This window comes from Periplaneta americana, chromosome 16 (genome assembly GCF_040183065.1).
Source record: "Periplaneta americana isolate PAMFEO1 chromosome 16, P.americana_PAMFEO1_priV1, whole genome shotgun sequence".
In the NCBI taxonomy this organism is placed as follows: domain Eukaryota; kingdom Metazoa; phylum Arthropoda; class Insecta; order Blattodea; family Blattidae; genus Periplaneta; species Periplaneta americana.
Genome location: NC_091132.1, coordinates 148,331,397 through 148,357,876, shown reverse-complemented (window position 1 = coordinate 148,357,876; position 26,480 = coordinate 148,331,397). Strand labels below are relative to the sequence as shown.

General features: G+C 35.5%; 1 protein-coding gene across 4 annotated transcripts in view; it reads left to right on the top strand.

Moving 5' to 3' along the window:
- SERCA (ATPase sarcoplasmic/endoplasmic reticulum Ca2+ transporting SERCA) overlaps positions 1-26,480 on the top strand; it is a 131,708-nt gene that overhangs the window by 64,356 nt on the left and 40,872 nt on the right. For all 4 annotated transcript variants that reach the window (XR_011329806.1, XM_069813139.1, XM_069813138.1 and 1 more), the window contains exons 4-8: positions 17,734-17,816; positions 23,371-23,475; positions 24,289-24,427; positions 25,206-25,348; positions 25,582-25,672. Coding sequence is in view for 3 of the 4 variants with exons in the window: in XM_069813139.1 (XP_069669240.1) it covers positions 17,734-17,816; positions 23,371-23,475; positions 24,289-24,427; positions 25,206-25,348; positions 25,582-25,672 (561 nt within the window). In the remaining variant the exon portion in view is untranslated. The remainder of the gene's footprint in view (positions 1-17,733; positions 17,817-23,370; positions 23,476-24,288; positions 24,428-25,205; positions 25,349-25,581; positions 25,673-26,480) is intronic.

The window sequence follows — 26,480 nt, the reverse complement described above, 5'->3', positions numbered from 1 at the left end:
GAGAAAGCAGCAAAATTTTGTGTAGCTTAATTGCATTCCAAGAAGCAGTGCTATAACCTTCAAATCCGCACATACAAATAATTCGTACTTTGAATATTATTATTAAAGCACACTTTAAAGAAATACACGTCTTACACAGAAAACTAACACCTCGGAAATCTCCTGGTAAATTGAAGCAATTTCATATGGCGAACCTGTTTCTCCCCCTCCAAATGGAACTGAAAAGGGCAATAAAACAATTTCCGCTTCTAGAAATGGTTTTGACAGGGTGGTCTATTGCAAAATATAAACTACAATAATGTCATTAAAGCTCACAGTGAAATAAATACACATCTCAAGTAAAATAAGGTAAACTCAAGCGAATTCATACTGCGAACCTGCCCCTTCAAATCGATTCGTAAAAGGGCAATAAAATAATTTCCCTTACTACAAGTGCTTCTAACATGGGGCCTACTTATACTAATATTGTTTTCACATAATGGGTCGTCACATTTATAAAACAAATTAATTAAACACGAAATACGGTGATTTTTTAAAAATAAAATGCATAGGAATTAATTATATTGTGCATCTCGAAAACCTGGACTGATGGAACATTTTGCTTGTTATTTTTGAATTCAGGAGGTCGAAATTGGTAAGAATTTGTTAGTTTTATGTCTGGCGCAAAATGACTGTTGACCAGTGTATGTTGTGAAAATACAATTACAAAACCAAGTCACTGGAGACATGATTAGGCTAGGTTTATCCATAATTTTTTACAAAATCGTACAATACAAGTCAAAGTTAATGGTACATTATCAAAGAAAGTAATAATAAGCAATGGTGGGGCTCAAGGTTCTGTTATTAGTGTCACACTTTTTTTTAATAGCCATTATGTAAGTTTACCAGAAAAACTTGTCTCTTTGCAGATGATCTCACTATCTTTCACACAAGAAAAAACTTGACAATGCAAGACATTACCAATTTTCACTGAAAAGGGTAGAAAATTGGACCAAAGAAACCGGTTTTAAATTCTCAACTAATGAAACTGAATGCATATTATTTTCAAAACAAAACACACCACATGTCCAGCCTGAATTATATCTGAATAATAATAAACTACCAACAGTAAACACGATAAAATTCTTAGGAATTATATTTGGCAGAAAGCTGACATGGGCTCACTTAGCTGCTCTTAAAGAAGATTGCATGCAATGAATTAGTTTTTTGAAAACACTTGCTGCAAGAAACTGGGGCGCAGACTATGAAGTCTTAATATGTACTTACAGAATCCTCATTCGTTCTAAACTGGATTATGGCTGTATCGTATACAACTCAGCAAAACTGTCCTCTTTACATAAACTTAATATATAATACAAAATTCATCACTTTGGGTGCATTCCGAACAAGTCCAATAGCCAGTTTACAAATAGAGCAGTTGAACTGCTCCTTGATATTCGAAGAAAACAACTTAGCATTTCCTATGCTTTTAAAATCGCAGCTTCATTTAGATCTAGCATGAAGTCACATAATTCTCTGAACATCATCATAAACAACAAATACATTCAGCACCCTTTTCTTCTAGACTGAAACAATACTTTAGTGAAATGAATATGTCAATCCCATTTCTCAAAGAATTAAAAACACTGCCCATCCACTTTGGAGAATCACGTTACCTGAAATAAATATGGATCTAACATATCTTATTAAAACTGAAACGAATAATATTACGTACCAACAATTTTCTGAGAACAATGGAATTAGTACTGTAATTACCTTCACATATACACAGATGGATCGCAGACTAACCAAGGATGTGAATGTGCTGTAGTTTACCGTGATCACACAATGTTGTACACATTGCCGTCTTTTTATTCAGTTTTCACATGAGAGTTATACACCATCAAAAAAGCTTCAGAGTATATTCTGGAAACACAGTCTGATAAATCTTATCTTCTTTACACTGATTCTCAATCAAGTTTACAAGCTCTTCATATTCTCTACCAACGCACTAATTCAAGAAATAGGCTACACCAGCTCCTTACTGACCTGAAGAAACAAGGACGAAAAGTAACTCTAATGTGGATCCCTTCTCATCAGCGTATTTCTGGTAATGAAATTGCGGATGCTGCAGCAAAAGAAGCTACACGACTTCCATTGCATATCTTAACATCTGTTCCTCATACAGACGCCATTAAATACATATTCAGAAAACTGCACAACCACTGGCAAACATCATGAAGAGAGTCATCATCCAGCAAACTTCACGAAATAGTACAGCATTCCAGAATGAAATATCCACTACATAATTTTAAACGTCGAGATCAAGTTATAATCACCAGGCTGTGAGTTGGCCACACCAAAATTACACATTCTTATCTTCTAGAGAAAACTCTTCTTCCAACATGCACTAATTGCCATAGTTGGATCTCTGTACGCCATTTAATTTCTGAATGTTAATTATATCACCTTCATTGAGATCAGTTCCATATACCAACAGATTTATCAACAGTTCTAAACAACTCATCATTCAGTTCAAACTTAATATTTCAGTGTTATTGTTAAGAAGAAAATTCTCCCCATTTACAATGATATTATTTATTTATTTTATTTTATTTATTTAACCTGGTAGAGATAAGGCCATCGGGCCTTCTCTTCCCCTCTACCGCGGGATTACAACTACAATATTAAAAATACAATAAAAATTCAAGTACTGAAAGATTAACTGATTAATAAAAGCTAGACAGTTTATTGTAGAAGTTAACAAGAAGATATAGTAAGATCTAAATAGTTACAATTATATTTGTTAAACATATTTTTTTTAAATTGTGTGTATGTTTTTTTAATTGTATTAATTATATCATCTTATAATTTGTAATTTTGTATTGTCTGTAACCATTAACATATCCAAAAACCTATCTCCTTACTCTCGAGCTCGACCGCTTAATTCCAGGACACTATAAAACTCCATTTTAACGTTATTCAAGAAATAAAGAAAAAACTCGCAGGCATAGGGCTCCAACCTGGTCTCTTCCACATGACACGCAGATGCACCAGGCGTCTGAGTGACTGAAACGAGACGAAGTCTCGCTTGTGTGTGGCATGTGAATGTCCTCACGCAGGTCCAAATTTCGACTTTCATGCAAGATTTTCATTTATACAGTATTTATGTATTACTGACAACACATTAACATTTTTCTTGTAGATTTTCCAGTGAATTTCGGAACGAGTTCCAACAACAAACCAAATAACTCAATTATGTGTTATCGTATGTATCTGTGCTCTGGATCTCCTACCATGCGCAGTGTTTTGTATCTGGGGCTCTGAATATTCCAGTGTCTTGTTCTTTTTGGGGGGGAACTGTAGGCCTACATAGGCTACATGTACAAAAACTGTAAATGTACAAATGAAGTAAAATATCTTACTTTCGGATTATAAATATGTCTATTTGACGTGGATTTGTATAAAATTAATTACATACACCTACTTAAATGGTACAATTCATAAATTAAATGACTTACTTTTGGGATTATAAAAATGTATTTTGTGTGCAAGCCAGAAAAAAAAATCATTATCTTGTTACGGTGCTTAGTAAAGGATCTGTCTTTTAAATAACAGTTCATGAAAATAAAACAAACGATCATTCCGAACAAGATGGAGATGTGATTTGTTGCGGCATGATGAGAAAGTGTCACCTTCATGCCACCAATATTTTTATCTGCCCTACGCTTTTATTTTAATTTTTGTTTTTAATTTAAATAAAAATCTGACCACAAAATAACTGTTGCAACATACTTCAAAATAACAATTTAAAACTTTCGTTCATATTGCAATTCAAAAATATTACATTGTAATTACGTTTCATTATTACTTTGTTTACAGGGGCAGAATGTCCCAAGCATATTTACTTAAGTATTCTTGGAACCAGAGCTTTAACTCATACAGAAATAAGTTGACACCATTAATGCTGTATGGTATCAAATCTGTAGTGTAAATAGTAGTGTCATCTTATCTGTCGATGCAATCCAGACATTTCTCGCATTTCTAAATTTTCTGGAGTAACGGACAAAGTGCAATAAATTATAATTGTAAATTGAGGCTATCAAATGCAAAACTCGCCTTATCCGGGTAAAGTGATTTGTCAGAAAACAGAAAAAACTGTTATGGATATAGACACTTTTGCATTTGATAGTAGTTTTCTGAGCTCTATGGAATAGGAATTACACAAGATTTGCACAAACCGACTATATCAGTAGATAGCTGCAAGAAGTACAACATCCCATATGTAACTCTTTTAATTTTTGGATAAGGCGAGTTTTGCACTTGATAGCCTCAATTAGCAAAACAAATCAAGACAATAATGTAGTCGCCTTTCACAATCAAATTTCTGTGTTGTAATTGTAACCGTCTACGTCATAATCACGAAAGAAATTCAACAGACAATATAGAAGATACACATTAACAGCCATGTGGATAGTACGCACATATGGTACCGGTATCTTATCTTCAAACAGGGGAAGTTTTACTACATAACAAAGTAACACGCACTTGTAGATAAGATTCAAGAGAGAAAAGTTTCAACCAAAGTGTGTTAACCTCAGGTGTCGGTTTTTAACGTTTGACGATCTTAATCAGGTCAACTTTAATCTTTTTTCTCTGTGATGCTGGGTTTGCAGTGAAAAACCTGTCCTCGGACAGAACATTATGAATGAATCTCTTACAGTAATAATTTATGCGGATAATTATTTTAATATAATATAATTGCTTAGATAGAGCTATTTATTGCTGCATTTGGAAATAGTATCATTTAAAGGGCTTAACACTACTTCAACATCAGGCCATCGAAGAATACTCATCTGATACAGTGAATCATTTGGTTTTTGACTTAGGTCTGTACAAATGTTAAGATTATGTAGAGGGATTCATACTCCTACCAACGACAAGCTTTTATTTACAAGAACGTAAATATGTGGCGCCTAAGGGTTTTCGTCACAGGTATAGATACACACATTGTTTTAGTCATAGTATGTATGGTCACACTGTGTTTGTCACTTTGGGCATGTAGTCAAATTGTAAAATAGTCTCAATCGTGGTTTTCATCACAGGAAAATTCAACACACACATAGGTGGTCACAGATAAATATTTATATTGTTTCAGAGTGGGTTGTACAATTTTACAACTAAAAATTCCCAGAAATATTATGCCCAGTCTTTTGCAGATAGCCGAGAATATTGTCACTATTCTTATAATTCTTATAGCGTTCCACAATCCTAGAACTCCTGGCATCTGTATTAAGGTACTTTCTCTTCTTCTTGGTGGGTGAGAAGCCAGTCTGCAATCTTTCCATGTTCCGGTCAATTACTGCTACCTCATGCTGTAGCTATTGAAGAACATGAAAAAATTAAGGATGTGGTTTTCCAATCGAAGTATTAATTCTCCTATGCCATGCTTTGCAAGTATTAGTTGTTCTCGGTAAATTGTGAAGAGTCCCTTGATAACACTTCCAGATATTTGGAGGGAAAACTGTCCCTGTTTATTTTTTTAAGTAGGTTTTTTACGACATCTGATTTAACAAAAGCGTAATACACTATCATATTAACATAGTGAAATAATAAGGCTGATACGTCTTGTCAAAGTTTTATTAGGTGTATTTTCTACGGACAAAAATAAATGGCTTTAAAATAGTGCAATTTTTTTAACAAAAAAAAGTCTAAATTTTTCTTTAGCAGATAGTTCTGTTTCGAAGTCAAAAGAGTGGCATTTCAACCACTCAAATGCTGAGGACTAACTTGACCGTGATGATATGCATGAGTTCAAAAGAACGAAAGACACTGCGTTAACTCACCCCAACTCTGAAACGTTCTCAAAGTCAGAGGCACACGAAGCGCACTGGTAGTATAACGGCATATATTTCTCAGGCCTAGTGATCACTTTACATAGTAGGCAATTTTCTTAATTTTCTTCGCAGTTTTACGGCCAATTGTAGAAGATTTACTTTTCTGCCCTTGTCGCGTTTGTTGAGAGCTTTCATGATGATCGAGTTGTGGAGTATCATTCAATAACGAATGGATCTATAGGCCTACTAGAGATATTTTCGTTCAGTAAATTAGCAAATGTCTGTGCTACGTTTTTGAACATGTTTGTGTAGTCCTCAAAGCACTTGTAAAATTTGTAAACCACACCCAACAGAAGAACGAATATTTCCCCGTGAAACACACTAACCAAATCGAATTTCTTACTTTCACAGTTTTTTTTTTCTTCACTATAAAAGAGTTTGTATACATACACACACAGATACTTCTTCTTGAATCGGTACGAAAGATAACCGGTTAACACTTCAATCAATTCACTTTCTTCATAATTATTTACTTTAAGACTTCGATTTAACTGTCATTGTTAACCCCGCCCGTATGTTTACAATCTTCTGATACTGCTGGACTACCATTTTCTCCAGTTTCCAAAACAAATCCAGTGTGTAGTAAATGATTTCTTATTAGTTTCAACGCATGCGATGTATCACACAAACCTCAGGTTCTACGCCCAGATGTCACAGCATTTGAAATATGTGTCTGACTTACATTAATTATTCTTAAGTCTTTCCGTAGGTTCTGAATTTGAGAGCCCATGTCACTGACGAATGCATGTACTTTAAAACCAGAGGCTTGAACAGTGATTATTATCTTTTTAATAATGAAGGCGTGATAGTGCAATCAAACATATAATTAATTGGCTCCTTCCATTTCCCCGTCAAACTACGAACATAGAAACAGTCGCTTGTTGGGTCATAACAAAACAATATCACTACCCATTTTCTTTCTTTCGTAAGAGCTGTGACATCTGGACGTAGAATCTGAGGTGTTTGTGTAATGAATCATTTACTACACACTGGATTTGTTTCGGAAACTGAAGAAAGTGTTAGTTCAGCAATATCAGAAGATTTTAAACATAGGGCGGAGTTAGCAATGACAGTTACATCGAAGTCTTAAAGTAAATGATTATGAAAAAAGGGAATGGATTGAAATGTTAGGCGGTTATCTTTCATACCGATTGAAGAAGAAATATCTGTGTGTACTGCAAAAAAACTCTTCTATAGTGAAGAAAACAAACTGTGAAAGCAAGAAATCCGATTTGGTTACAGTGTGTTTCACGGAGAAATATTCATCCTTCTGTTGGGTGTGGTTTACAAATTAGAAACGTGTTTTCAGGACTACATTAAACAAGTTCAAAAAGTAGCACAAACGTAAGGTAATATAGTGAACGAAAAGATCTCTAGTAGGCCTATAGATCCATTTGTTATTGAATGATACTCCACTACTCGATCATCATGTAAGCTCTCAACAAACGCGACAAGGGCAGAAAAGTAAATCGTCTACAACTGCCTTAAAACAGCGAAGAAAATTAAGAAAATCGCCAACTATATGTGAGCACAATAACATAATATTCTTCTTAGAGAGTCATTCTGTATTATTTTCATATCCCCATTGTAAAGAAACGATAATTTTAACAATGCTCCACAATCTCTAAAAAGCCCACAATATTGAAAAATTGTTTGGAATCACAATGGTCTTTTTATGAGTGCCATAAATATCTTCGGTGCATTGCTTTCCATAGTACGAGGTATGTTACAAGTCTCAGTCTTGACTGCAGATGACGTCACGAGCAGTGTGGATGTTTCACGTGGCCGCTATCTTCTATTCTATTTTCCTTGAATTTACTGACACGTGAAAGAACTCCTGCGGGACAAAATTCCGGCACACCAGCGACGCTGAATACCTCTGCAGTTGCGAGCCTCGTTAAATAAACCATAATTTTTATTTAGTTGCATAAAACGTGAAAACTACTGGGGCAGGCAGAAATGTGGGAAATGAGATCATGATATACGAGTAAATGGAGCTGCTTATTCATTTCAGAAAGCGTTGAAAAAGTCATTATCGAGTAAGTTTTTGTAATTTATGCCCTGTAATGCATCGAGAATAAATGTACGTACGCAATTTCCATTAATATATTTTCATTCTTACGCTTTATAAAAGAGTCTCAGAAGTCTAAATTAATTGTTGTATATTCAAGTGTGTATATAATACAGTATTTATGCGGGCGGCGAGCTCCTTAATAAATGACTCACTTTCTCATTAAATTAAATAAACCATAATTTTTATTTAGTTGTACTGGGCAGGCAGAATGTGGGAAATTCGAGATCATGGCTTATAAATGGAGCTGCTTATTCATTTCAGAAAGCGTTGAAAAATTCATTCTCTCTTGAGTAAGTTTTTGTAACCTATGTCCTGTAGTGCATCTTTAACACACATTCGGGAATAAATATACGTATGCCATTTCCATTAAAATTTCATTCTTATTCGTTATAAAAGTCTCAGTTATATAAATTAATAGTGTCGTAGAGTCGATATTGAAGTGATACAGTATTTATGCGGGAGGCGTGCTTCTTAATAAATGACTCACATTCTCATTTGGCCTATACATTATGCCACAACAGAGATTATTGAACAGCAATTTGGAATAAATGGAGTGCAGTAAACATAAGCTTTTTTTCGGCCTGTCGTAGTGAATTGTTTGCATAAACCAATTTTCCTTTCATTTACACCGCACGTGCGTAAGGAAGTAGACATTTCTGCACATATTATTGCTTCTCGTCTACATTTCACTCGAGTAAACGGGTCAAGGTCGTGGCAGGAATGGGGAAACAGTCCCGTCCTTGAATAAACTATGACACAATCGTTGCAAGAGATTTGCATTGCAATAAGTGATATATAGCAATATAGGCATTTGACTTTGCAGTTCCCATTTCCTTTACATTATAGGCGGAGATACGAAGACATCTATGTGATCAAAAGTATCCGGACACCCACCTCAAAGTGAAGTACAAGTTTGGGCAGCCCTTCATTGGGAACACTCGCAGTCAATACGGTGTTGGCCCAACCTTAGCCTTCGTGACAGCCTTCACTCTCGCAGCCATACCATGGATAAATTATATATTTATCCATGGCCATACTCTCAACCAGGCGGCGAAAGGTTTCATGGGGAATGGCAGCCCATTCCTCCATGAGCGCCAAAATGAGAACAGTTAAGGCTGGTTCACAATAAACCGGGAACGGAACCGAGAACGAGAACGAAAAACGGTTTCGTTCCCGGTTTATTGTGAACCAGCCTTTATAGGTCGCGCAATGAACGATTAACGAAAAACAGTGGTGGCGTTACTGTCTATTTTGACGTGTGTATGTAGGCACGCCGAGGGAGAGAGAACACGGGCCGATGGAAGATGCTGCCTCTTCCAAGAAGATGAACAGATGAGGACATCGCTTGTGGAAATAAAGAGCGTAGCAAAAGAAAAATCTGAAGTGAATGAAACGCGCAACATACGTTTACAAATAAAAGAATGATACTCTGCGAGAGGAACGCTCAATCACTACATACGTATAATAAAATAAACGCACTTGAAAGAAAACACGTATTCACATGCAGTGGAACTGAAACTAAACCCGTAATGTAACTATCACTACGCAAGACTGATTCTATCGATGCAGAGTTGCCAACACTTAAATTATATCCCCGTCAGTCTAACACCTGAAAATCCGTCAGAATCCGTCAAAATAGAAAAAAATACCTACTATATCTATATACAAATAAAAAGCAAATTTTAACACAACTTATTTGCCAATCTTGATTGAAATAATAATTCATCCACATAATCTGCCTCTATTTCTGCAGTTGATGTGCTGGGTTGGTCTGCGTTCCCTCAAAAATTAAGCAATTATAATGACAGCAGCTAAAAAGACAAAAGACGATGCAAATCGTAATTTCCGTCATAAAATCCGTCACCCGTCAAAGCCATTCTTTTCCCGTCCGTTACATTGAAATTCCGTCAGTTTTGACGGAATTTCCGTCCAGTTGGCAACACTGTATCGATGTCGTTTTTCTTCAGACTGTATTCTTGAATATTATTCACACAATCTCGTGACCTTTCCTGTCGCCTGCTCTTTTTTATCGCATTGTTTCGTTCGCATTCCTACCGTCGGTAATTCCTGCTTGCGAGACCTATATCGATGTAGGTCGATGTGGTCTAGCACGATATTGGCGTTTCAAAATATCCCAGAGTTGTTCTGTCGGATACAAATCAGGACCCTGCACAGATCAGTCCATTAGTGCGACGTTGTCGTCAAACTAGGGATGGGCGAAAAATAACGTAGTGTTACTTTGTCACGGTTAATTAATTGTAACGGTTACAAAAATAATTTGGACACGAAATAACTAGCTACTCGCTGTTACACTGTTACTTTTGCCTGGATCTAATGTCTGCAAAAGAAACTACTCGTAGTTATAGTAACGTCATTACGAAGTATTCAGCCCGTCCACAAGATAGCGAGGCATTATTAATGTGTTACACCATCTAGTAACAGAAATATGAACTTAGTCCGTTGCCCCAAATGATGTTACTTGGTTGCCCTATATCAGAACCGAGAATGTGACAATATTGTGTGATATTCCACAATTTATTGTTAGGCCTATTAAATGTAAATACTGGAAGAAAACTTGTTACACTAAGGAGCTAAGGTCTGACTGATATGAAACGTAGTTTCATTTATAAGGCCGGGTGCACACAGAATCAGACGCGGCGCGGCGCGACATTTTGTCTCGTGGTACTTGTCTCCCATTGATTTCTTATGATGTGGTGCACACAGAATCAGACGCGGCGCGACGGTCGCGAGCACGAGGCGACACGAAGAGACGACATCGAATGACTGCTAGAAGTTCGTCGCGAGGAGACTGATAGCTGCAGTGTACTGCGCATGCGTTAGTAGTGGCTATGATTGCACGCTTTCATTATCTACAAAAAAAATACTATTGTTGTGTAGGGCACATTATTCATAATGGAGCTCGATGCGGATAAATTAGTTGATTTAGTACAGGAAAGATACATTCTGTACAATCTTTGAAACAGTATCACGAGAATAATGTGGTTTCTGAAAATATGTGAAAAATTGCAAATGAGATGAAAGCACCAGGTGAATAATAATTTATAATAATAACACTGCGTAACAAATGTTAACTTTTTTTTTTGCGCTAGGAATGTGATATACGTTTTCTATATAATTTGAGCCTCCTGAATACGAATATGACAATAAAAACAGTTGTTGGTTACGGTTTTTGAGAAATTTTGGAATTTATATCTATTCAAGATATTGTTTTGTATAATGACCATAAGGCTAAATATTCACTGTTCAGAAGATTACAGCTTTCTTTTTCTGCATTTTCTTTTACACTGGGCATCAGGTACATCACGAGCTAAAGTCCAACAATAGTCTGCTAGCATATTGGTACTCCATTGTCCTTGGTATCTTTTTTCCATAGTTGAAATTTCTTGATAGAAGCGTTCATCATGCTCATCACTAAAATCGCACAATTCTCGGGGAAAAAAAAAGTCAAGATGTGAGTGAAGGAATGAATTTTCAGGGAAATTTTACAACCCCTAGTTTAATACGCCAACAGTAAATTTTTCACTAGTTCTTCATAGTTCTCACTTCTACAGTTATCCAGAAAATTAATTCAACCTCCTTGAATGCAATCCAGACGGCTGTCTCTTTTTCTTCCAGCAAAGATTCGAAGTGATTGTCCATTATTTCTCTAATTTGTGGTCCATTGAGAACTCCCTCTTTTATTTTTGAATCACTAATAGCAGGAAACGTTAAGGAATGCGCGCTGGTCCGAGTCCTCATGGGGGAAGAAATTTTCTCATGAAATTTCGGCCAGTGTATGGGACCGATGCCCACCTAGCATCGTGATGCACTTGGGGAACTGCGATAGGTAGCGAAAGCCGGTTGCGAAAGCCAGATATAACGACTGGGGAGATCTTTGTACTAACCACACAATACCTCCATTCTAGTTGGATGATCGTCCACCTCTGTTTTGGCATGTGGACGTGAGGCCAGCAGCCGGCTGGTCGGTCTGGGCTCTTCACGGGGTGTAGCGCCACGGATTATTAATAGCAGGAAATTTTCCTGGATATTTTGAAATGCTTCAGTTTTATAATTTATTCCTTTAACAAAATTCTTCATTAACCCTAACTTATTGTGTAAAAGGGGTAAAATTACTTCGCTTTGAGGTACGAGGGGTTGATGTATAATATTTTTCTTCTTTGGCTCTAGTGATTGTCGTTTTATTTTATAATGTTTATCTCGAGCGCGAGTCCACACCTGTGGAGTAACGGTCAGCGCGTCTGGCCGCGAAACCAGGTGGCTCGGGTTCGAATCCCGGTTGGGGCAAGTTGCCGGGTTGAGGTTTTTTCCTGGGGTTTCCCTCAACCCAATACGAGAAAATGCTGGGTAACTTTCGGTGCTGGACTCCGGACTCATTTCACCGGCATTATCACCTTCATTTCATTCAGACGCTAAATAACCTAGATGGTGAAAAAGCGTCGTAAAATAACCCAATAAAATAAAATAAAAATAAAATATCGTACAGAAAGCAGCAAAATTTTGTGTAACCTAATTGCATTCCAAAAAGCAATGCTACAACCTTCAAATTCGCACATATAAACCATTCGTACTTTGAATATTATCATTAAAGCACACTTTAAAGAAATAGCCTACACGTCCTACACAAAATACTAACACCACAGAAATATCCTGGTAAACTGAAGCGTTTTCATACAGCGAACCTGTTTCTTCCCCTCCAAATGGAACCGAAAAGGCCAATAAAACAATTTACGTTTCTAGAAGTGGTTTTGACATGGTGATATATTGCAAAATATAAACTACAGTAATGTAATTAAGCTCACCGTGAAAGAAATGCACATCTCAAGTAAAATCAGGTAAACTCAAGTGAATTTATGCCGCGAACCTGTTTCACTCCCTCGAAATAGACTCGTAGAAGGGCAATAAAATAATTTCCCTTTCTACAAGTGCTTCTAAATGGTGCCCTAGTTATACTAATATTGTTTTCACATAATGGGTCTTCACATTTGTAAAACAAATAGTTACACACGAAATACGGCGATTTTTAAATAAAATGCATAGAAAATTAATTATATTGTGCATCTCGAAAACCCGAAGTGATGGAACATTTTTGCTTGTTATTTTTTAATTCAGGAGGTCGAAATTAGTAAGAATTTGTTAGTTTTATGTCTGGCGCAAAATGACTGTTGACCAGTGTAATTTGTAGTAAGACTAATTCTCTGCTCTAAACTATCACTCATTATTGATTTAATATATTATTTTTCTTTATTGTGAGTTGTGAAGTAGTCATAACATAAAAAATGGCGTTTGTGCAGTACATTTTAATTTTAAGACTCTTTCAATCGTATAGATTTTTAGGAGCTTGCATCCTTGGGAAATAATAAGCAAATACAATAGAATTTTTCATATAGACAGTCCTCTATTATTGACGCCATTTTCTAGCCTAGGCCAGTTTTCCAAACCCACACAGCCACCAAATCAGTTGTCGCGAGCAGACCGTTTTAAGCTGTCGCCAGGCGTTGTAAAGCAAAACGTAGCGTCGCGCCGCGTCTGATTCTGTGTGCACCCGGCCTAAGTCTCTATCTTGCTTCGTCAGAAATTTCCAACAGAAGAGGAATAGTTTATTTGCATATAAACATAATAAAATAAGTCACAATGAATTTATCAATAGAGTTTATTACGTATCATATAATATTTTCTATTAAAGAACAGACATGGTGCTTGAAGATCCTGATGCAGTTCGAAATTCCTGTCATCATGGTAATGGATGATTGACGATTACACTGTACAACTCTCTTCAACACTCGACGGTCTCTGGAAGTTACCCGGTGGTCGGCCTGCATGGTTTTTGGTTGTACACATCCCTTCACGTTTCCACTTCAGTATAACATCACTAGCACTGGACCTAGGGATGCTTAGGAGAGTGGAAATCTCGTGCACAGACTTCTTACGCAAGTACCACCTAACCACCTGACTACGTTGAAAGTCCGTGAGTTGCTCAGACCATCTCATTATGCTGTCTGCTGACAGCTGTCTGATGTCTGCTGACTACTGTGTCACCTTCTGTGATAACACGTTTTGCGAAGTGTCCGGATACTTTTGATCACATAGTGTAGGAGGGCACTGTTCCCTCTCCTCTCCTCTGTCTCTCTCTCTCTCTCTCTCTAGCATTAGGTAAGCTTATGAAGAAAACATAGGTTAATTCTGAGGAGTTGTAATAGCTTTATTTGCAAATTAATATACAAATCAACGTTTACGAAAATGTAATGTTTCTAAATATAGACATTCATTATGCGATTTATCTTTTTATAGTATAGGTGAGAAAGAATTGGGACAAGCCTGTAATATTTTCTAGAAAGAGTTCATTCAGTTCACTTCATGCGACAATGAGTTTGCGAGTTACCTGCGCTTTTTTTTTTTTTTTAATGTAGAAGAAAGTGGATGTAAATGTATTAGTATTTTTTTCTCTTGTACGAACCAAGGTGTTAGACAAGGATGCCCACTATCTCCAGCATTGTTTAACATTTATATTAACCATGGTATTAGGAAATGGTAAGATGTTTTAGTCAAGGATTTTAAAATAAATTATGTATTTTCAATCACCATTTTCTATGCTAATGGCCAGGAAGTTTTTAGTACATCAGAAGATATTCTCCAAAGAGCTGCATATCAATTAGAAAAAAATAAAAGTAATGGCAGTCCAAGGAAGAAGTCATCTCAGATGGAAAATAGTTAAAAAAGAACAATACCCTATTATTGAGCCGTAAAATCCTTGACTTATTTATAGACTTTAGGCTTTAATATAAATCATACTGCCAAAAGGAAGACATAACTATGAAATTGCAGAAGTTTCAAAGAATGTGTGTGGAACCATAAGAAAAACCTAAGAAACTAAATGCAACTAGATGCTCAACTTAAGTTCTATAAGGTTATGGCACTTCCTATGATAATATATGGTAGTGAAAATAGGACTCTGATCCAAACAGATAGGAGAAAGAAAGAAGCATAGAGATAAGATTCCTGAGAATCAACTGCGGGCTATACTGTTATGGATCAGAAAAGAAGTATAGAGATAAGAGAACAATTAAACATTTTAAAATTGGCTTATAAAATAGAAATACAAGGACAAAATTGGTACAAACACTTATTGAGTATGAGAGATGATAGAATTTTCAAAATACTTTTTAACTACACAAGAATAGGATTCAGAAGACAAGGTTGATCAGTTACTAGATCTTTAAAATCCATGCCTTGGCTGGGTTTGAACCTTTTGCAAACCTCTGATCCAGTGGCCAACATGGTAATTACCAGGGAACGGATTTATATGGACTAAAAATATATGAAATATGTAAATATATATGTAGTTATTTTTACCAAAATATGGAATTAAATATGGATTTTTACCAAAATATGGAATTAAATATGGACTTAAAATTATAAAAAAATGACTATGTACGTTAAATATTGGTACATTTTAATCAAACTAAACAAAAAATATAATGGACGTACCTTATCTTCCAATGTAGTTTCAACAAAACACAATTTTTATTGTCTGTTACCATAACAATAGGTTACAAACATTTCTTTCAAGTGCTGAAAAGTGAATCTTCTTCTATTGTCTCTGAGGATAGATTTATACTGACTAAAAGAGCGTTCGACGTCACAAGAAGTAACTGGTACATAATTCAATTTCACAATGTCTGCTGGGGATAAGTCCAAGTTAATCTTCACTGTTGATTCACCACTCATCACAGCAACAACCTTTTGTAGTTCTTCATATCCAGGGTTTTTTGAAAGTACAGTGTCCACCTTAGCTCTTACTGCATCTGCAACTTTACCTCTACCACGATTCAGTTGTTCCACAGTACTATTTATAATTTCAAAACTTTCAGATAGTGAAAGGTGCCTATTTTGGAGACTTTTGAGCGTTTTTATGATGCATGAAAATGTATGCTGAATGTGAGCTAAGTCATTCTTCACACTTATGTCACAGGTAACTGTTTTCGCAGTATCAATTGAGACTGCATCTTCAGAGTCCAATGCAAGGAGAACATTGTTAATAGAGTCTATATGTTCGGCATAATATTCAACTGCTTCTAGCCATGTACCCCATCTAGTTAAAATTGGCTTTGGTGGCAATGGAATTTCAGGGTACATTTCTTTCAACACGTTAACTCTACTGGGAGCTTTGAGAAATACTTTTTTCACTGATGAAATCAACAAATCTACTTTAGGGAAATTGTCTCTGACCACTTCTGCCACACGATGAAATGCATGCGCCACACAAGTAAAATGAGTCAATTTAGGATATACAACAGATAATGCTTGTCCAGCTTTGACCATATAAGGGGCAGCATCGCTAATAAAGAATAACACATTATCGTACATAATACCCTTTGGCCACAGGATACCCATAGCTTCGTTGAACAGTTTAACTATAGTTTTGTTATTGCACTTTTCTAGAACATCACAATGTAAAAGAATTCGTTCAGAATATTGTTCACTTAACAAACCGATAACTACATTACCAACAAGTCTACCTTCTTTGTCGGGAGTCTCATCAATGGAAACCCAAATTGAACTATCTTTAATTTCATCTCTTATCTTCTGTATTGTCTCATCGTAGATGGATGGAGCATACGTCTTCCTAAGTGTTGACTCATCCGGGATTGTATGTTGAGTATATTTTTCAAGGAATTCCCTGAAGACCTTATTCTTTAGTTTGTAGAGAGGAATATCAGCAGAGATGAGAGAACGGCACAGGTCGATGTTAAACTCAGATCTTACATTCGATGTTGTTGGTTGTGTTAAAAACAATTGTCTCTGCTTGGAATTTAGTTGTTTGTTGGCCTGATGTTTACTAGTTGTAATGTGTTGTTGCACCAGGAACTTTTGTGTAGATGATACTGCACACTGACACAAATTACAAAATAATATTTTATTGTCAGTTGATAAACCATCTTCTTTAAATTCTGAAATGTAACTTGTTAGTTTTGATTTTAAATTGACTGAATGACGTACTTTTGGCATATTTACCGTCTTTATAGTATGATTTACAAAACTGAACCTATGTGTACTCTGACTGGCATTTAACTGTTGAGCTGCACAACTGAAGTCTGTTAAAAATTTTAAATTAAATTAATACAGTTTTGTAACTTACTTTCCCATTGTTGATAGGACTGCTAATTTTCAAATAACTCTGATGTTAAAGGGACTACTGAACATGTGTTTAAATCTCTATTGTTGAAATGTATTTTTAAAAGTTAATGGAATTTTGTTTTGTTTTATTGTTAAACCTAATATAATATGGACCGTTTTATATGAAATATGGAAAATATATGGAAATTAACGAAAATATGTACTAAACTCTAAAATATGGAAAAATATGGAAAATAAAAGTAGGATTTTTCAACCCTACACATTGTGAAACATAAAGATAATGCAAAATATAAATTATATTAGCTTTATAAGTAAATATGTATTTACATATAAATCCTTTCCCTGGTAATTACCATATCAACGAGGACGATTCGGCTTCCATAAATATCCCGTGATTAGTGAAGGAGCCTACTCATGCTCATTAATAAGCATACTAACCTAGTATAGTCTCTTTTCTGACCCTTGTAGAGGAATATCCACGATCTCATATAATATAGAGTTATTGAATAATGTCACGCTGCAATGCCCTGAACATATAATTTCAAAACATATTGACAGTATAGCAAACTTAATACTACTTTATAAAATTGTAATTTCATTATTTAATTGTCTTATCTTTTGTTACAGGCAAGTCAATATGGCAGTTGGTTTTGGAACAATTCGACGATCTGTTAGTGAAGATCTTATTGTTAGCAGCTATCATCTCATTCGTAAGTATCAGTTGTCATTTCTTTCTTCATTTATCTATCTTTTTCTATGTTCCTTTTTTAAAGCGCTACCGGTACAACTTTTTAAATAGAAGTTTGGACCTTCTCAACAGTATCTCTTTATCTTTTCTTCTTTTTGATACTCATTTTCCAGTTCTTAACTTCCATGCCCTTTCTTATATTTCCCACCAAAAAAGTTACTTCTGACAGACAAGTCTGTAAAGTGTATTTTTGAACTCCCACCCACTCTTCGGATTCCTCAGCCATTGGGATCACTGGCACCACACACAAAGTGAAGATGGACAGCATTGCCACATAGATCCTTCCTTCCACATTCAGTAATGAACATAATATCTGCCTATCCCTTCACCTCCCTGCCAGCCAACTGCCTGTCTGCCATCAGTGTCAGTGGTGGAGATGTGCTGCTAGTTGCAACTTCATATTCTGGCCCTGTACTACCCACGTGCATTACTAGAGTCGTCAGAAGTCTATTCTTTTCCCTTGATTGCTATGGTGCTTAGTCTTTGGGATTTCAAGTTCATTATGTTTTTATTTCAAATTATTATATTTAGTTTTAATTCTCCAGAAGCCATTTATTTCTTTAGTTTGTCCAAATATTCTACTTAATATTATCTTTCCAAATAGCATTGATTTTTGGTCATTAAATTATTTGATGTAGCTATACATGTTTCGAAATTACAGATTATGACTGGTCTTATTACTGTCAAGCATATTTTATATTGGTGTGGTTGGGGATTAATTTACTTGTTGCTTAGAGCATTTCTCTGTTTTATTTCATCCTCCCTTGAGTTGTTAACGATTTAACCAAGATAATTGAAGGAATTAACTTTATATGTATTGTGTATAGTACTGGTAAACAATGGCATTGCTACTCAGAGGAAAATACTGTATATGTACCGGTATTACTCGACCAATGCCAGTGGAGCCCTGCAGCCCAGAGCCGTGGCGCTACTGCTCCTGCATTCATAATACTGCATCACGATAGTTCACATTATGCCCACTGCTCCACTTGCCTTGGTCGAGTAATACCAACCTAAATTGAGTGTCTTGATTTCATATCTGAAATTCTTTTTCTTTTTCAATCATGTCACAATTTTTATATATACTGTACACACTTCTCAAGTAGGTATTTTCTGGAATTCTTTATGTATTATTGCACTGGAACACAAAAAATAATTTTATATTTTTTTTTTATGAAAAAGGCCAATTGACCAATTTACGTTCAATTCCACCTTCGTTCTCCACTGAAATAGGAGTGTGTTATTCTGTAGATGTAGGAACAATACAAATGCGCAGAAATAAAATTTATAAAGAATCGAAAGAATAGGTACCATATTTATAGACTCTTTAAAACTTGCGTGAAGGTGCTGTGTTACACATTGGTAATGAGAAACATCCTCGTAAATCATGCTTTTGGGTTGAAAGAGACTTGCAAATGCATGGAGATCCTCCTGATCTTACCACAGAAGCCAGAAGGAAGTAAGTCCAAAATCTCCATTTGGAGATATGGTGGTATGAATATTCCACTTTACATACAGCTTTATGATTATTTCCTTCGAATATCGAAATATATTCTCAGCTACCTATTCCTGCAATGCAGGAGTACTGACATCAAAACAAGCAGAAAATTCTCTATATGAATCAACCATAAGCTGAAAATCGCTTTTGGGTTGAAAGAGTCTTGCAAATACATGGAGATTCTCCTGATCTTACCACAGAAGTCAGTAGGAAGTAAATCCAAAATCTCCATTTGGAGATATGGTGATATGAATGTTTCACTTTACATACAGCTTTATGACTTATTTCTTTCGAATATCGAAATATATATTCAGCTATCTATTCCTGCAATGCGGAAGTACCAACATCAAAACAAGCAGAAAATTCTTTATATGAATCAACCATAACCTGAAAATCTGTGTTTTGGTACTAACTTTCTTTTGCCTTCTGATGTAAGTGATAGTGCTGAACTACTCATTTGTGCATTTCTTCTCGGTCTGTAGTTATAGTACACACACACACACACACACCAGAAAAGTGATTTTTATGCTTATGGAATAGCTGTGATGATAGCTTTCATTTTAAAATTCAACACGGACCTCTAAGAACTGAGTATACTGTTAGGAAACACAATGTGAAACACAGGGTACTCATTGACGCACAGAAGATCTGTCTCTCTTACAAGCAAGAGAATCTATCTTTCGTTATAGCTATTATATATTTTTTTTTTATTATTTTAATTATTTTGGCCCTCTTCACATTAAACTTGATTTGATGAAATTTATAGTGGCTATGAATCATGGTAATGATGGTTTTAAGTATCTGCAGGAGAAGTTAGATTCAGTGAAAAGTGATGCAAAATTGAAAGTAGGAATTTTTATTGAATTATAGATACAACAGTTGATGTATGATACTATATTTAGATCTAAACTCAATCCTCTTGAGATGGAAGCTTGGGACACATTCGTTTTAGTGGTAAAAGAGCTTCAAGGGAATACGTAGGTGTTAACTACACTGAGGTAGTGCATACAAAATGCTTAGACCATATCAGCAGAATCTAGGTTGTCGTATGTTCTTGAAGTTGTCCTCTTTGCATACCCAATTTCCCAGCTTGACTTCTTTTCACCTAATCTCGGTTATGTAAAGTTATGAACATGAGAAAAGATGCCATCAGGACATATCTGCAATGGAAACAAGACACCAAGGCCAATTTGGTGTGTAGTAATGGTTCCCAAAGCAGTCAACTACACTAGGAGTGTGGCGTCCATTGCAGATAAAAATCACATTAAAATAATTTAATTCATCTAGCAGAGCTCAATTTAATGTACATTTTTATTTTAAATTGAAAGAATTTTAAGCTAGCGGATTAGACAGAACACAAGTATAGTATTTCCAGTTGTAAGCAAGGCTCTGCAGCTAGTCATGTTTCCTGATATCAGACATTGAACATTTCCCACCCATCCACGTTTTTTTTTTCATATGCTTCACTTTATTGAAAAAGTATCAAGATATAAATGTCTTGCTTTTAATGTAGGCTATACATTGTTGAGATACATAAAAATTATACAATAATTGATATAAAAAGTCTGGTAGTCAGCATCCACCAGACCGTGATACATTAATTACTATTACAAATTTACAATTGCAATATTTTGTAGGTACCAGTATGTTTGCTGTTATTTACAAAATAAATTATTTTGGCATTTTGTATGTATAAAAAAATGAGGATCATATTGTCCCAAATGATTAATGAAGGAATACCCATCCGCATCACACGGGCTTAGAGGCAAGATCAGACATCTACATGCACTGTGTACTTACGGCTTTTAAGGAACCCACCGCTCTCACATAAGCCCGCCATCGGTCCCTATCCTGAGCAAGATTAATCCAGTCTCTACAATCATATTCCACTTCCCTCAAATCCAGTTTAATATTATCCTCCCATTTACGTCTTGGTCTCCCTAAAGGTCTTTTTCCCTCCAGTCTTCCAACTAACACTCTATATGCATTTCTGGATTCGCCCATACATGCTACATGTCCTGCCCATCTTAAATGTCTGGATTTAATGTTCCTAATTATGTCAGGTGAAGAATAGAATGCGTGCAATTCTGCATTGTGTAACTTTCTCCATTCTCCTGTCACTTCATCCCTCTTAGCCCCAAATATTTCTCTAAGCACCTTATTTTCAAACACCTTTAACCTCTGTTCCTCTCTCAAAGTGAGAGTCCAAGTTTCACAACCATACAGAACAACCGGTAATATAACTGTTTTATAAATTCTAACTTTCAGATTTTTTGACAGGAGACTACATGACAAAAGCTTCTCAGCCGAATAATAACAGGCATTTCCCATATTTATTCTGTGTTTAATTTCCTCCCGAGTATCATTTATATTTGTTACTGTTGCTCCAAGATATTTGAATTCTTCCTCCTCTTCAAAGGATAAATTTCCAATTTTGTATTTTCATTTCGTACAATACTCTGGTCACGAGACATAATCATATACTTTTCTTTTCGGGATTTATTTTCAAACCTATCTCTTTACTTGCTTCTAGTAAAATTCGCGTGTTTTCCTTAATAGTTTGTGGATTTTCTCCTAACATATTCACGTCATCCGCATAGACAAGCAGCTGATGTAATCCATTTAATTCCAAACCCTCTTTGTTATCCTGGACTTTCCTAATGGCATACTCTAGAGCGGAGTTAAAAAATAAAGGTGATAGTGCATCTCCTTGCTTTATCCCGCAGTGAATTGGAAAAGCATCCTACAGAAATTGATCTATACAGACAGATTTTAATTAATCGAACTGGTTTCTTGGGAATACCAAATTCAATATGAATATCATATAAAACTTCTCTCGGAGTTACCGACTTAAATAATATTCACAACCTTCGAAAACGACATGAATTGTCTCAGATCCACGTGGTTTCCCATGTTGCTTTAAAGAAATTTGACAAAACAAGAATAGAAATTTGTTGAGTGAATAATTTCAAATGAAGATAAACATAATGAACTTGTAAGACACAATAGATACGTTATGAATCGTCTTATTGACGTGACGTGTTTTTGGGAGAAAATGAGCTTTCGTTCGTACATTTTTATTGCTTTAAATTTCGTGGTAAGAGTGTAAAATTATTTATGAAACTGACTGCAGTGAAGGCTGAAGGGTCAGGTAAATTCCCGAACTGAGAAATTTGTGTGTTTTGTGTAATAATTGCTCTTCCACTTGTGTGATTCGATGTCAGCTGATTGTGAAAACTACACATCGCGACTTTACAGTCTACTTTCAGGTAAATGCAGATGTTAACTTACATAAATATACTCAGAGTACAGTATTGCGCGTTACTGAAGAACATCACTAAAATTATTATGAAATGATTGAATAAGGCAGTTGAAGTTGGTGGGGAGGAATGGGTCGAGGTTGAGGTTATTACTAGAAATGCTTACAGTTTCGAAATAGTCACGCCACGTCACTGAACTACACCTACACAAAAGTGCAAAAGCAGATCTCTCGAGCACATTTAAAAGGGTTTATAGAACTTACCTATTACATAATTGATGTAGCGGTTATTTTTTATTTAATGTAACTTAATGAAACATACCATCCTAAAAACTAAGCCAAAATCATTATAATTATATTCTATAATAGTACCACTAAATGAAAGGAATAATAGTTCAACTACAGTCACAAACACTAGAGAGAAACAAATCTCTAGTCTTATTTTGTAGTAATTAAACTCTGAAGGACTGTGATTCGGTATATTAGGATGTTTCGGAGAGAACTAAAATAATTTAATCTGTCTTGTGTTATTTTAGTTTTTCGTGATTTGGATCCCATGAGAGAAAATTTAGTTTCTTTGTTGCAGAATATTCATTGCTGTATTACTAGCAGACTGTTAAACTTGATCATACAAATTTGAAATATTCCTATACGTAGTATGTGTGTTGATATTAGTGTAAACTGCAACAATGAGGAAATTATGATGTTTTGGATTACCATTACATTTCGATTTATACAGATCTCCCTTTTTTGTTCCAGGTCCTTGCCTTGTTTGAAGAACATGATGACCAGCTCACCGCATTTGTTGAACCTTTCGTTATCTTGCTTATCCTTATTGCTAATGCCATCGTCGGTGTATGGCAGGTAAGTTCTTTTGATTAGTGTCAAGTTTTTAGTTACATAATTGTCAATAATTCACGAACTTCGCCAATACCTGCGCACATTAAAAGTCACTGTAAGGAAAGCATCTTGGACTTCCACAATAATAATATGTTTTCCATAAAACAATTTAATTAATAGTGAATCCATTAAAACTTTAGATAGTAAATTTATTTTACATATACGTTTTTAAGCAAAAATGCTTTGTCTTTCTCAATGTAGAGGAAAACTATAGCGCTTTCCGAGTAAGAAGGCATATAAGACAGAACAAGTTCCATGAAATCATGGCATTCTTCCTGCCTGCAGTCAGTTGTGATATATTTACTGCATCATCGTATATTCATCTTGAAGACGTACATCATGTGCAGAAGATTGTGTATCAGAACAAGACAAACATTTAAACGTAAATATATGGGCAGCACAGTTTCAACACGAAAAGCAGTGTTAAAATTAGTGGATAAGTTCAATAAGACAATTTCTGTGATTGACCAAAAAAGGAAATGAAGATGTCCTCGGCTACCAGGAAATTTACATTCAAATACTTTTGTTCTGCCACACATGTTTATGCATAATGTACATGTTCAAGATGAATATACAACACAGTGAACATCTCATAATTCCATAATGCTGCTGTACTCGCTAATGAAATCTCACTCAAGACCAACTGCGTGGGGCTGAGTCTGCCGACCAGCTGAGCAATGTTTTGAGACTTTAAAACTTTTCGGTCTATATTATTCAATTTATGTTACTTATGCCAATTCATTTTTTGAACTCTTATTTTGTTTGTAATTGTTTTAGGAGCGTAATGCAGAGTCAGCCATTGAAGCATTGAAAGAGTATGAACCTGAAATGGGCAAAGTTGTCAGAGGTGACAAGTCTGGTGTCCAGAAAATCCGTGCCAAGGAGATTGTCCCTGGTGACTTGGTTGAAGTGTCTGGTGAGACATGACACATTGTATTGAAAAGTTACTTACATCAAGCATGATGCTCGCAATTTTAGATTGCAAAACTTAGTTTAGATTTATTTACGTTTCATACTTGTTCATCGTATTTAAAACTATACAGAACAGTTTGCAAAGAGTAACAATAAAAGGTTTGTTCCAACAAGCAGTTCATGGATCAGTTCATGTATGGTTCCTGTACCATCTTATGCGCATGCGCTAGTTGAGCATCTGCAATGGGATTGAAACTGAAGTGGATGCTGTTGGAACGCTTTCACGGATCGTTATGTACTAAATCCAGAGATCCTATAACTGTGATCATCCTTGCTAAGAACAAAATGCTTAATTATTATCGTTTCGCAGCTCATTCTAATTGCAGTAAATAGAATTTCGATAATTTTCTATAAAAAGATGACAAAAAATATGGAAGACAAGAATTCCGCTAATTCAATGTCGTGTACTGGGGGACTCTCATCTAAAAATAGTTCTTTTTTAATTATTAATTTATGTACGTTATTTATTATACTTTTAATCAAAGTTGCATGTTGAAATTGTAATTAATTATTTCAATACTCAAATAATTTCCTTTCTCTTTCTTTTTGACGAAAATTTGAATTAAAACTCTAGTTTTATTATTCGTCTGCACTGTCACTTTTCATCTTAACCTCATTGATGTGAACAGTCGATCATGTCTTTCTTTAGTATCCAGGAGATGGAGATGTTGGTGAGCTTATGCGCATGTGCGTCTAATTGTGTAATTGTTGTTATTTTTCAGTGGGTGACAAGATCCCTGCTGACATCCGTCTTGTTAAGATATTTTCCACCACCTTGAGAATTGATCAGTCCATTCTGACAGGAGAGTCTGTATCAGTGATCAAGCATACTGACGCTATCCCTGACCCACGAGCTGTGAACCAGGTATGACTGCATATTGACAAATTACCAGTTGCTATTTAAAAAAATAGACTTTTCATACTCCTGAAATCATTGTAAATAGTTTCCTTTACAAACATTATGTCATTTACTTAGCCTATGTTATTTGATTTATCCTGTACTGTTCACATGTTGTATCTGCATATTGTGGTATACACTTATTTACTTTATGATTATTATATGATAGGCTGATCCTATTTTTTCTCGTCATGTTTTAGGACAAGAAGAATATTCTTTTCTCTGGTACCAATGTTGCTGCTGGCAAGGCTCGTGGTGTTGTGATTGGAACTGGTCTGAATACTGCCATTGGTAATAATAATAATAATAATAATAATAATAATAATAATAATAATTTTTGTTATATATTTACACTTACATTAGCATTCAGAGAAAATTTTTCTGTGGGGGTTTGATTTTCTGAAGAAAGTATCCGAATGCTTCGAAAAATCTATTTAGATATTATTATCCCTAAGTGGGTTTATCTTGTGACATGTTGGCCAGTATTGTTGGGACTGACAAGTTAGTATATTTGAATGTTAATTTATCATGAAACATTTGGCCTCTTCAACATATCGGGATTGCAGGAAGTTAAGTCATATAGCACCATACAAAACAATCTATTCCATGCACGATGGACGAATACACGACCTTTTCAGCTTCTGTATTTGTTATTCCTGCAGGCAGCTTACTTTTGTGAAGAGAGGAAAAAGTGATACTCCGTAAGAAAAGATAGAGAATGAGAAGTTCTCTTGCTCAGTGCCATCTTGAAAGCTATGAGTGTATTCCGAATCTCAGCGCTGAACAATCTGATGGCATCACGGTGTTCCAAATTTCACCGATGGAGTCACTGATGCTCCACTGGTGTCATCAGCTTGCAGAGGTGGTGGCAGTCTCCATCAGTGAATCTGATTGCTTCTTGTATAGAGCAGGAATTAGCAGATGAATGACATCGTGCACTGTTGTGTCATGGCGGTGTGTTCTGCTTTAGTTCTGCTGTATTGTTTGTAATGAGCACAACGTAAAAACAATATGTTAATGGCTTAAGAGCGAACATATCAACAGACCAGTTATTATTACTGGTTCAAGAAATAAATTGCTTATGCTCTCTTTCCTTTGA